The sequence below is a fragment of the Talpa europaea genome, assembly GCF_964194135.1.
Source record: "Talpa europaea genome assembly, chromosome: 14".
NCBI classification, from domain to species: Eukaryota; Metazoa; Chordata; class Mammalia; order Eulipotyphla; family Talpidae; genus Talpa; species Talpa europaea.
Window position 1 is genome coordinate 76,170,123 of NC_140082.1, and position 12,160 is coordinate 76,182,282.

The following is a 12,160-nucleotide window of genomic DNA, read 5'->3' on the forward strand; positions in this document are numbered from 1 at the left end:
GTATATTTGTGGGAACTGGGGCTGGACACTGTTTGAAGGAGTGAAAGACTGACAGACACAAATTCTCCGGGGTCTCTGGTGAAGGTTGGGGTTTCCGCTTGTGATGTTAAGTGTAAATTCAGTGCACACTTCTACATATAAAGGCTTTGACTAACAAAATTTCAACTCCACGAAAGTAGGGTATTTGATCATGCGTGAACTTAAAAATACGTAAAATTTTATGTAAGTATTTAAATTTCTTCTGTGTCCCTTTAGAAGCACATTTTATTTGTCTAACCATTTGGAATTGATTTCTGGGAGATGTATTTCTCTACACAGTATTTTATCTTTTTGTTGTTGTTCAGCTCCTTGGCAGGTCCATAGACCTCAATCGTCTGATTACTCAGCGTGTCTCAGCAGCCATGTACAAGTCTCTGGAACTGGCAATTGGACGATTTGAAAGTGAAGACCTGACATCAATAGTTGTAAGTACTCTCCCTATTAATCAGACTTAGCAGATTCGGGGGACATTGGTTGCACGACTAAAGTTAATTTTACTCTTGTCCTTATTGATAACTTGAATTAATGTTAAGTGCAATTCTTGCATAGGAGCCAAACATATGCACTAATTGAGCTTGACCAACCTGGACACCTTTATTACTATCCTTGGTAGCCACAATTCTAAATTGACCTCAACAAATAATCCTGGTCTTGAATATATTACACCTAATTATGACATATTTGATAAAGCAAATGAATGAAAGGAGCAAAGTTTTAAAAATCAAAAAGAAATGGAGACAGGAAAAAGAATTTGAGAAAGAATGATATAGAGGGGGCCTCCCCGGTGGCGCAGCAGTTGAGCGCTGGGTTGCGAAGCTGCCCGCAGCCTCCGCGGCGCCGGTTCATTCCCCAGCTGCTCCCCGGCCACCAGAGGAGGGTCCCACATGGCACGCAGACCTCTCCTGCCGCCCGCTGCTCCCCTCAGCAGTGTACTTCAGTCCTTCTGCCTGTTCTGCTCTCCGCTCTGGCTCTGGTGAATTCTCTCACCCTCCCGCGCTTCTGACTGTACCCAGTGCTTGTATAAATAAATCAATAAATCTTTAAAAAAAAAAAAAAAAGAAGAATGATATAGAGGACAAGATCAACATGCATATCACTGAGGTCTCAGAAAAAGAAAATCAATGCAATGGATGGAACAAATATTGGTAAAATAAAAGATGATTTCTAATATATTGAAAACATATATCACAGACCTGTGGAACTGACCCAAAATCACCAACACCAAGAAATACTGCAGTAAAAGTATTGGACTGTATAAAAAAAATCCTTTGAGTATCTGAGTAGAGCATTCAGGGAAGGGAAATGCATTTGTCCTCATAACGTTTCCAGTTCTTCATGTCAGAAGCCAGGGAAAGGAAATGCAAATTAAGGATTTTTGCCAAGCCAGACTGGTCTTCCAAGAATAACAGCTACATACAAATGGTGTTAGACTTGCAAGAACTTGCAAGACAGTTATCATTACTTGAGAAGTGACTTCAGTTAGAACAGGAGAGGCCTGGGTGGGGCACAGTACCTTGCTTTGAGTATCTTGCATAGAGACTGAGCCATGTTCTACCAGGTTGTCCTGGGGCTGAGACAAGGGCCTTCTTGGAAACATAGTTTGATACAAGCTATGGCATTTGAGTTGTCATTGGCTTATATGATTTTTCAGCTGTATTTTTTAGAGATATAATTGACAAATTAGTATACAACATACTAATTCAGATTTGATATTTATTTATGTTGTAAGGTGATCATCTTACATAGTTACAAATTTTTTTTTGTGGTGAGAATTTTTAAGATCTAGTCTCTTAGCAATTTTCAAATACACAGTACAGTATTATTGATAACTAGTGTCCATGTGTACTTCATATCCCCGTGACTTACTCATTTTATACCTGCAAGTGTGCACCTTTTGATAGCCCTCCCCCATATTCTTCAACCGCCACCCCCACCTCTGGCAACCACCAGTCTGTTCTGCACAATGGAAATACAATGCAAATCATATGGGTGATTTTTAATTTATTCATAGTCATATTAAAGAGCGAAAAAGGAATCAGTGAAATAAATGTATAATTATTTTATTTAACCCAATATATCCAAAAATTATCAATTCATGTGTAATCCACATGGCAGTATTATTGGGGTGAATGTCTTACATTCTTTTGTCTTTGACATCTGGTGTGTATCTCTCATGCACCACACCTCTGTTTGGGCCAATCCTGTCTCTAGTGCTGAGGGCCACATATGGCCACTGGCTGTCTTAGTGGACAGCCCAGACGTAGGCAGGTTTTATGAACAATCCGTGTGAGCATGAATCCTGTGGATGAAATTGCCAGCTCTGCCTACACCATAACTCAGGTGTCTAGAGAGACTGACACCTGGGGAATCAGTGTGCAGTGCAGCTGGGGCAGGGCTGGGCTTTGGTGGCACAAGCCATGGTCTCTGCCCTGTGTGTGGAGGTGACGGTGGACAGTACACAGGTAACCACGGGTGGCCTGTCGGGGAGACCGTGGCAAGGAGGGGCGTTTCAAAGGCAGTGGGGAGGCTGTGATGAACTTAGGTGTGAGAAACAAGCTCGTGATATCTGCCAGACCCCCACTGCATCTCAGTCTTGGCCACACCTGTCACCCCGATGCAGCCCCTTACCACATCCATCCCTCTGTATGACACTGCCCATGTGGAAGTGGAGGCCACTGTGCAGGTCAAGTGCTGTCCCCATATGCCTGTCTTTGTGATTCCATAGGAGCTGGACGGCCTCTTGGAAATTAACCGCATGACCCACAAACTGCTGAGCAGGTACCTGACGCTGGACAGCTTCGATGCTATGTTCCGGGAGGCCAACCACAATGTGTCAGCACCCTATGGAAGAATCACCCTCCACGTCTTCTGGGAACTCAACTATGATTTTCTGCCCAACTACTGCTACAATGGCTCCACCAACCGGTGAGTGTGCTGCTTGATCCTCCCACACTGCTGCCACAGGGTATCTAATACCGTGTCAGGACCTGCACCATGTCCAGATTCTGTGCCTCCCTCCCCATAATTTCTAGTGTACGGGATTGTCAACCTCCCCTCCCCTCATCTCCTCCCTTTGCGGGTGCAGCCCCAAGTCAACCAAGGGCGTTTGGGCCATCCTGTATATGGAGGTGAGCCATGTCCCGCTCCTCCACCCATGCGATTCAGGGCGTTCCCACAGGGGTGTGCTGCTTGCTACCAAGGTGTCACCGTTTCTAGGCCCTGTGGTCAGAGCTTGGAAATACATACCTGTGTACTGTATTAGGTTCCTGTGGTTGCTATACAGATAACCACAAACAGGAGGGAAAGCTTTAAACAACGGAAATTGCATTTCTCACAGTTCTGGAGTCTAGGAATCTAAAAATGCAGGAGCTCAGCAGTGCTCCCTCTAAGACTCTGGGTAGACTCCTCCCTTGCCCCTTCCTGTCATCTAGCTGGGGCCAGCAAGGGCCTGGGCATTCCTTGGCTTGCAGCTGCTTCACTCCAGTGTCACCCTCCTGAGACACTTGGCCACCTCCTCCCTGTGTCTCCTCTTCTTATGAGGAGGATGCCAGTCATTTGCATTCAGGACCCACACTACACTAGAGTGACCTCATTTTAAGAGAACATTTAACAGAACATCTACAGTAAGGTCATACCCTGAGGACTGGCAGTTAGGACTTTAGCTTATCTTTTTTTGGGGAGATACAGCTAGACTCACTCTGTGTGTGTGTGTGTGTGTGTGTGTGTGTGTGTGTTTACCTGTCTGTCACTGTCTTTACATTAAAACCACAAATTCATGCTAGTATCGTCAGCTCTGGTTCAGCACCACAGAGTTCATTCTAGTATTCTCACTTTCCACTTTTGTAACTTCCTTCAACTTTGTATTGTTTCTTGTTTCACTGTTCTTAGCCTAATTATTCATTTGCTTATTTCTAGAAAATGTAAAATATAGTTTCAGAATTACTAATCCTTACCACTGAAGCACAAACCTACTAACTAGAGTTCAAAATTTCCAATTTTTTTTTTTCCTTTAGACTGGGAATATAAATAGTCAAAATATGGTGTTTAAAAGGAAGAATATGGTGTTTTGGGAGGAATAGGGTTTGGATTGACTCTCAAACAACTGGAAAACTGAAAAAAAAATTTCAGACATTGGACATTTCTCTAAGGGAATAGAAACAAATGGATTGACCCTGTGATTTTTCTGGCTCTGTGCCCAGAAGTGTCTTTGGGCTGTGGTGTGGAAGTGGGAGCATTCATCCACAGCTTGGAAGTCTTGCTTGGAGATTTGCAAGATGGCTTGGAAATCGGGGACACTGGGACAACTGGAATTAGAGGACTGACTGAGTATGGGAGAGAAGAGAGCTGCCCAGGGAAATGGCTCCCCAAACAAAAAGGGACCCTTTAGTCTGTTTGAATGTTGTGCTGTGGGTTGTGATTCAGGAGGCAGGACAGAGAGCAGCTCTGAATAATCCCCAGAGCTCGCTGCCAGCAAGACCTCATTGATTACTCAACCTTTAGTAAAACTGCCAGGAGGGCCCATCTTCTGCTAGCCTGAGGACAGTGGCTACTGTGTTCACCCCCAATACCTCATGAAAGGATTCACCTGATGGGCATGTAATCTAACAGCCAGCCTGCTCCCCAAACCTCAACACTCTTCAAAGGATAAGAACCAAATCCAGACACTTGACATCATGATGCTCAGCCTGCTGGTCGCTCCACAGATACGCACGTTCATTTTATGCATCAGCAATATTTTAAGTTACATCCCTTCTTTATATATTAAAGTGCAATGTGTTCTTCATGGATTTTAATAGTTTGCAAATCCAAATGTTTTTGTTCTACTTCTTTGTAAAAGTTATATATTTAAATGAACTTTTCCAGTTTGAAAATGTTAGCCATCTGGGTGTTCCTCCTTTAAAATCCAAGCTTTATTTTTCAGCGGATTCTAATCTGTTGTCATGCTGCAGTGCCTGAGTGAATGTGGTTATAAACACTTTGCTCGTTCTTCCTGTTAACTGGCCATCGATGTCCACCTCAGCCCTCCTGATCCTTTCCTGCAGGGCCACACCTGGAGGACCTGCAAGCCAAGTGCTTGGTCCTCACCACTCATCAAAAGGGCTGGTTTATACTTGAAATGGGTCTGGTACCAACAGAGCAGACTTTCTCCTGAGTTGGGGACAATGTTTACATGGCAGAAGGAGCATTGTGTTCTCATTGTGATTCTGAAGTTTTAAATACACTTAAGATATTCAAAATACTTATATCTAATTCATTCTAATTTTGATTTCCTAAAATTTTCCTGTGTGATGATCATATTAGTTAACTGAGAGCAAGATTTAATTGATGGGTCATGGAGAAGTACAGAATTTTGAAGAACAACTATTAAATTTTTGGTTTTCTTTTGAAAAAAATCTTTTCTGTTTAGGTTTGTTCGGACAGTATTACCATTTTCTCAAGAATTTCAAAGAGATAAACAGCCTAATGCACAGCCTCAGTATTTGCATGGATCAAAGGTAGGTTCTTCATTTTCATGTCAGTTTTTAAGCTCACAATGAAGTGTGTTTTGAAGTTTAGTTTAAATGAGTTTAGTGGTAATAATTTAAATGTACCCTGCCATGTATTTAATGCTATTTTTTCCTTCCTTTCCATTACCTTCTTAAAAGGTAATGTTGAGCTGGACAGCTGCCAGCCATGTGGGGAGTAGCAAACCAGGCTCAGCCTCACCCGGGCACTAAAGTGAGTGAGATTGTTAGGAGATTTCAAAGTTTAAAAACATCAAGCTAAGAAATAAAAAAGTATGTGGAAGAGTCTCAGCCACATCTGTGACAAGAAACACCAGGGCATTCCCTCCAGGTGCAAGGAGAGGCACAGGAAAGCACTGGGGACATTCTGCAACCACAGTGAGACTTGTGCAGGTTAAAACCACACAGCCTGTCTAGAAAGATAAGACAGGGCTCCAGGCTGAGGGTGACTGGATCTGTAACTACTAAGATAATACTACGGGTTAATATTATTAGTACTTTAGGCATTCTTACAACTTAATAAGACAGGGACAGACATTGTGTAATAAAAAGAGGACAGATGCAAAGCAGAGTAAAATATACAGTAAAATTCTGACTAGTCTCTGGCCAGCTGTGTCTGCAGGTTGCTCTGCCGCCCCTGCCTCCAGCATCTGGGCTCTGATGTCCTCCTAGTGCATCTGCCATCCATCTTGGGCACAGTCTCACCACCCTTTGTAAGCTAATATGCCCGTGTGAAGTGTTCAGCCTGTCAGCCTAGAAGAAAAGGGCAGGTGTCATCGTTGGAGGAACAAGCCGGAGTGTTGAGTAGAGGGTGATGGGGGTGGGTGGGAAACCAGTGTTAGTGGAAATAGAAACTGCTTATTTTGCAAGGACACATGGAACTTCAAGCTGGAAGTGATACTGTTTATTTGCCGACCTTGGGAGGCCCTGTGTGCTCTGCGTGGTGTCTGGTCCTTCATGCACCCTGTTAGGCCCCCTGGGGCCTGTGTCCACTGCCCTTTCGAGGGTTTCATGAGCCATGGTGAATGCAAAGACAGAAGAGTCAGGGTTCTCAAGAGGTCATAATTCTTGCCCAGACTATGTATTATTAGGAATCTCTGCTCTGTATTCTTGCTTTAAAAAGTGTGGGGACTGCCCAGGCTCTGCTAGGAGGCAGCAGGCAGGCCTCCAAGGCCCAGATCAGCTGAGAGGGAGGTGTGGGGACTGGGAGGGTTGGAGGAAGAATTGAGGGATGAAACTGCTTCCATTTGGGGGGTTTTGTGTTTGTTTGTTTCTTTCTTTTTAAGATTTATTTATGCATACAAGATTTGGAGTACAGACCAGAGGTTGGGGGATGAGAGGATTCACCAGAGACAGAGTGGGGAACAGAACAGGCGGATCGACTAAAATACACTGCTGAGGGGAACAGCGGGCAAGACAGGAAATGTCTGCTGCGCCATGTGGGTAGCTCCCTAGCTGGGGATCGAACTCGTGCTACAGAGGCTGCAGATAGCTTAATAGTGCTGCATCTTAGCCCCTTGCGCCACCAGGGAGGCCCCTGTCTGGGATTTGAACAACTGTTTTCAAGAAGAGCAACCATCACTGTCCCATCTGCCGTGTTCTGGGACTGAGTGTCTTTTTTCTAATATTAAGTAATGTTTTTGTACGATGACTAAGTTCCAGTCACGGTCTCAGGGCTCACTCCCCTAGGACGGGGAGTCCCAGACTCAAGTCATCTGTGCCCTGCAAATGGCTGTCCAGGAGTCAGAATATCCAGACTGGACGTTGGGCTGGTGGTCAGCATAGCAGGAAGGGGAGGGAGGAGGCAGGAGCTGGAGATGTGTGGGCAGGAGCTTCCTGTCCCAGCCCCTTCTTCCCTTCCCCTGTACTCAGTTCCCCAGGAGCAGCTGCTCAGAGACAGGAGGTGGGAGGGAACGCTCCTGGCTCACTACTGCCACTTGGAGGGCCCTGGGGTCAGACAGGTGAGGGTGGGGCTGGAAGCCCAGGCAGTTAACAGACTTTGCCTCTTCCCCACACCCAGGTGACTTTCACTCTGTGGTCCCGAAGAAAAACCCATTCTCATGGCCTGGGTGCCTATAGTTGAGTGAAACAAACATTAGGGACAAACCTGGGATTCCCACCCGCCCCCTTTCCAGTGTGGGGAGGGCATGACAGAGGACATAGATGGGGAGCTAAGGGCTGCCAGCCACACACAGTGCACACCAGGACACTTTCTAAGGTACCAGCTGGATCTAAGAAGTAGAAAAAATATTTCTACCGCATTCTTGTCTAATCCTCTGTTCCTTAGAGGAGGAAGCTCTTGTGCCCATTCTCTTGATTACCTTCCCTCCACTCCCTCTAGGCGAAATTTGAACTTAGTACTGGGGGGTGCTTATGCCTTGGAAGTGGGCAAACTGCTCCAGTTCAGGCTGGTGTATCCAGGGCTGCACCCTCCTACTCCACCCCTTGCAAGGGGCATGAGTTAGAACCTTTTTTAAAGGATTAAAATAAGCTCTATCATGCCGCCCTTCTGAAGTTAAAATTTAGTGTTTTAGCTCCTTGGAACTAAAAGAAGTTTTGTGTTTTTATAAAAACATATAGACTAAGATAAGCATTTCTTGGATACCTGATAACTGGAAGATTTGGTATAAACTTGATTCAGAAATGTTTAATCCTGCCCTTCTGCATGAATGCAGAGCAAGTTTTCATTACACCCTGATAAAGTAATGATAAAGTCCGAGGGAAGGCAGAACTGAGAAGTTAGGTGGTTCTTCCTGCTCTGCTTCCTGCTTCCTCCCCTTCACACCTCCCCCTTTACACCCCTCCCCCCAGCATTTGGAGAGGGTCACAAGGAGTCATGAAGCATTGACCTTTGAGCAAAGGTCTATCCTGGTGATTTACCCTGGGTCTGCACAGCACCTGGGCAAGGGGTTTGAGGCCAGCCCCCCCAGGTTTCTAGAGGGGTGCATTCCTGGGGAGGGGGGCTCATGGGGTTGGTTCTGAATGGGTTTCCCACACCAGCACTGATGTATCTGTGTGTTCACTGTGGTGCTAAAGGCTCAGGGAACACCTTTTCATTCTGCAGGGTTTTCCTCCAGGAAGCAGACAGCCAGGTTTCTGCTTACAGGAAGTTGCTGCAGTGAGCCCCCAGTTCCTGGGGGGCCTGGGTACATGTTCACAACTGTGTGTACCTGGAGGCATCTACAGAGCAGGTGCTGATTTCAGGGAAAAGAAAGATGAACTGAATTGCATTTCATTGTTACTTTAAAGCAACTACCTATGACTGAACTTGAACTTCAGAGATGTAACAGATTTTAGCCTGTTTGAAAAATGTGTCATTTCTATTCTTAAAACCCAACTGGTATTTTTGTTAGATTGTTTGAACTTGAACAGAAGTTCAGCTGAGTGACATTCACATTGCCATGCATTTTATGCATGTAATCTGATACTTCTTAAAGAAAAAGGCAGGATGCCCAAACATGGTGTCAGAGTTGAGCGGTGTATGTGAGGCAGATACAGAGAAGGTTTTCGGACCACAACAAAATCACACTAGAAATCAGTGACAAAAAGATAACAAGGAAATCAAATACTTGGAAATTAACATACTTCTAAATAATACATGGGTCAAATAGCGAGTCTCAAGGGAAATAAATACATTGGACTGAACAAATGTAAATACCACATATCAGAATTTGTGAGATGCAGTGAAAGAAGCGCTGAGGAGGGAGATAAATACTTACTTTCTTTTTTCTGTTTTTAGCAAGCTGTTTTTCATAACTGCTTGAAGACAAACCTAGCAGGGAGGGCAGCCTTAGACATAAGTTCTCTGGATTCCTCCACTGCAGGGCTCTGTGTGTTGACCTGGGAACAGTGGTCTTCATCTTCACATGTGCAGGGACTATGTTGAAAGCTGGAGGTTTCATCAGGCACTTTTGTTCTCTGTCCCCAGGCTCTGAACCTGGCTTACTCCAGCATTTATGGCAGCTACCGGAACTTTGTGGGGCCTCCACACTTCCAGGTCATCTGTAGGCTGCTGGGCTACCAGGGCATCGCCGTGGTCATGGAGGAACTGCTCAAGGTTGTCAAGAGCCTGGTACGTGTCCCATGAGTGCCCTTCCTCCACCACAAAGCTTTGGATTTATCAGAGTGAGGGGGCAGGGAACAGGCCAGACTTCTCTGTGATCTTCTAACTGATGAAGGGTCCCTTTTTTTTTTTTTGTAATTTAAAATTTTTTTTTCCATTTTTTTTATTTTAACATCGAAGGGGCTCATTTTAACTCTTAAGTGCTTCTGATCCTAAATCATTTGTTTTTTTCCTCCATCTTTCTCAGTTCATGAGAACGGATCCATGTTATTTTCGTTCAGACAAGTTAACCACAATATTGCCTTACTTGTAAGAAAAGACTGCATTTTTACATAGAAGTATCCCCCCTCCTACCCTTCCCCCACTTTTCTGAAGAAACACTGCTGTTGCCCAGACTTGTCAAAAAAAACTGTGCTCTAGAGATAGAAGGTAGAAACCAGGCTGCATTTCAGTCAGCGAGTGCGTAGAAGGAGACATTTCTGGGAAGATTCCCATTTCCATTTCTGAAATATCAGTTTTCTTAAAACACAGATTTCAAAGAAATACCTTTGCTGAGGGAAATGGAGCAGTACACACGGAGCTCTGAGCTGTTTCTGGGGAAGGGGTAGGTGGTTGGGCAGGGGGCTGCTGCTGGCAAAGCGTCTGACCTCAGCACAGCTGACTGGCATCGACGAGGTGAACGATATGTGCCCCTTGCCTGGGGGCCAAGCATTAGGTCATGAGCCGAGGAGTCAGACACTCTTCTGTTTGACTTTAGGTTGAGGTCAGAAGTTATGTGTAGAAATTTTTTTTTTAAGATTTATTTTTATTTATTTATGTATAGAAGAACTGGGGTGTAGGCAAGAGGTATGAGGGGTGAGAGGATTCACCAAAGACAGATTGGGGAGGAGAGCAGGCAGACTTACTGAAACCCACTGCTGAGGGGAGCAGAAGGCGAGACAGGAGAGGTCTGCTGTGCCATGTGGGTCCCTGGCTGGGGATCGAACTCATGTTATGCCACAGTGGATATGATAGCTTGATAGCGCTGAGACTTTAACCCTGTGCCACCACAGAGGCCCCTTAGAAATCTCTTAAGTCTTTTTGAAAAGGGAAAGAGAATCATTTCTAGATTTTTTTTTAAAGATTTATTTATTTATTTATACAAGCACTGGGTACAGTCAGAAGCGCGGGAGGGTGAGAGAATTCACCAGAGCCAGAGTGGGGAACAGAACAGGCAGACTGACGAAATACACTGCTGAGGAGCGCAGCGGGCACGGCTAGAGAGGTCTGTCGCACCATGCGGGACCCTCGCCGGTGGCTGGGGATCGAACCGGTGCTGCAGAGGCTGCAGGAGGCTTCGCAGCCCAGCACTCAACCGTTGCGCCACCAGGGGAGACCCTAGATTTAGTCTTCTATAGGTGATTTATTTCTATTAACTAGGAGAGAACTTCATATAATCTTTATCTTTATTTTTTTTCATTACTCATCTCTCCATGACTAAGCCCACATCTTTGACTTTATTGCCAAATATAGATTTTTCTTATCTTTCCTGTGATTCACATAGTAGCCAAGAGAAACCTTGAGACTGAATTTCTGGCAACCTCTTTAAAGCAGCTGTCCATCCAAAATGATATGGTCATGAAGAGAGTAAAGCAAAGGCTGGTGGAATTTTGAGAAGCTTGCACATCTGTAACCATGTAGGTCAGGATCAGAAATCAATTAGAATGTAGAAGAGTTGACTCTTTGGCACAGTGGGGACTCTTTAACCACCCACACCCCCCGGCCCAGAAGGACTCCCAGCCAGAGCCTCAGTCCCCAAATACGTGGTAACTTGGAAGATGTTAGGAGCACAGGTGATGTGGTTCAAGGCTGGCACTGGACCACACCCAACAGAGGCATCTGGAACCCACAGTAGCATGTGGCTCCCCTGGGCCTCTGTGCTCATCCAAGCGCCCTGCCCACCTGCGGTCACCCCTTGCCCCCTAAAAGAGGAGGAGTGTGTTTTAGGGCGTATGGTTGGTGAGCTGTGTCGTCACCCTGGCAGAGGTTGCTATCTTTCCGTGGGTAGGATTTCCTTTCCCAGCCAGGGCGCTTCTCAGTCCTGGTGGTGACTGTGCCCTCACCACGCGCTGGCCACAAGCTCCTGACAGTGGTGACTGGCCCTGACACCTGTGTCTCCCTCAGCTGCAAGGCACCATCCTGCAGTATGTGAAGACGCTGATGGAGGTGATGCCCAAGATCTGCCGGCTGCCCCGGCACGAGTATGGCTCTCCTGGTGAGTACAAGGGCCAGGCCCCAGCCTCCCCCTGGAGAGGGGGGAGCGTTAACAGGCCCCAGGAAAAGAAGTCAGTGCCAGGCCCATGTTGCCTGCCAAGGCTTGCGTGTACCTATCCTAGGTCATCTCAGAAAGTATCGCTCGTCATGAAATTGGGCTACAGGAACCCTTGTCTCAACAAAACTGCCATTAGTTTTGTGACTTTTTTTTTTCTTTTAAATGCTCATTGAAAAAAATTTTTTTAAAGATTTATTTATTTATTTATTTATTTATTTATCTATTTATTTATTTATACAAGCA

General features: G+C 45.4%; 1 protein-coding gene across 5 annotated transcripts in view; it reads left to right on the top strand.

Moving 5' to 3' along the window:
- The window catches only part of CYFIP1 (cytoplasmic FMR1 interacting protein 1), a gene marked incomplete at both ends in the record, with an annotated part of 57,490 nt that overhangs the window by 36,570 nt on the left and 8,760 nt on the right, over positions 1 to 12,160 (top strand). For all 5 annotated transcript variants that reach the window (XM_084254477.1, XM_084254476.1, XM_084254480.1 and 2 more), the window contains 5 exons: positions 345 to 464; positions 2,765 to 2,964; positions 5,447 to 5,534; positions 9,472 to 9,615; positions 11,770 to 11,860. In XM_084254477.1, the coding sequence (XP_084110603.1) occupies positions 345 to 464; positions 2,765 to 2,964; positions 5,447 to 5,534; positions 9,472 to 9,615; positions 11,770 to 11,860 (643 nt within the window). The remainder of the gene's footprint in view (positions 1 to 344; positions 465 to 2,764; positions 2,965 to 5,446; positions 5,535 to 9,471; positions 9,616 to 11,769; positions 11,861 to 12,160) is intronic.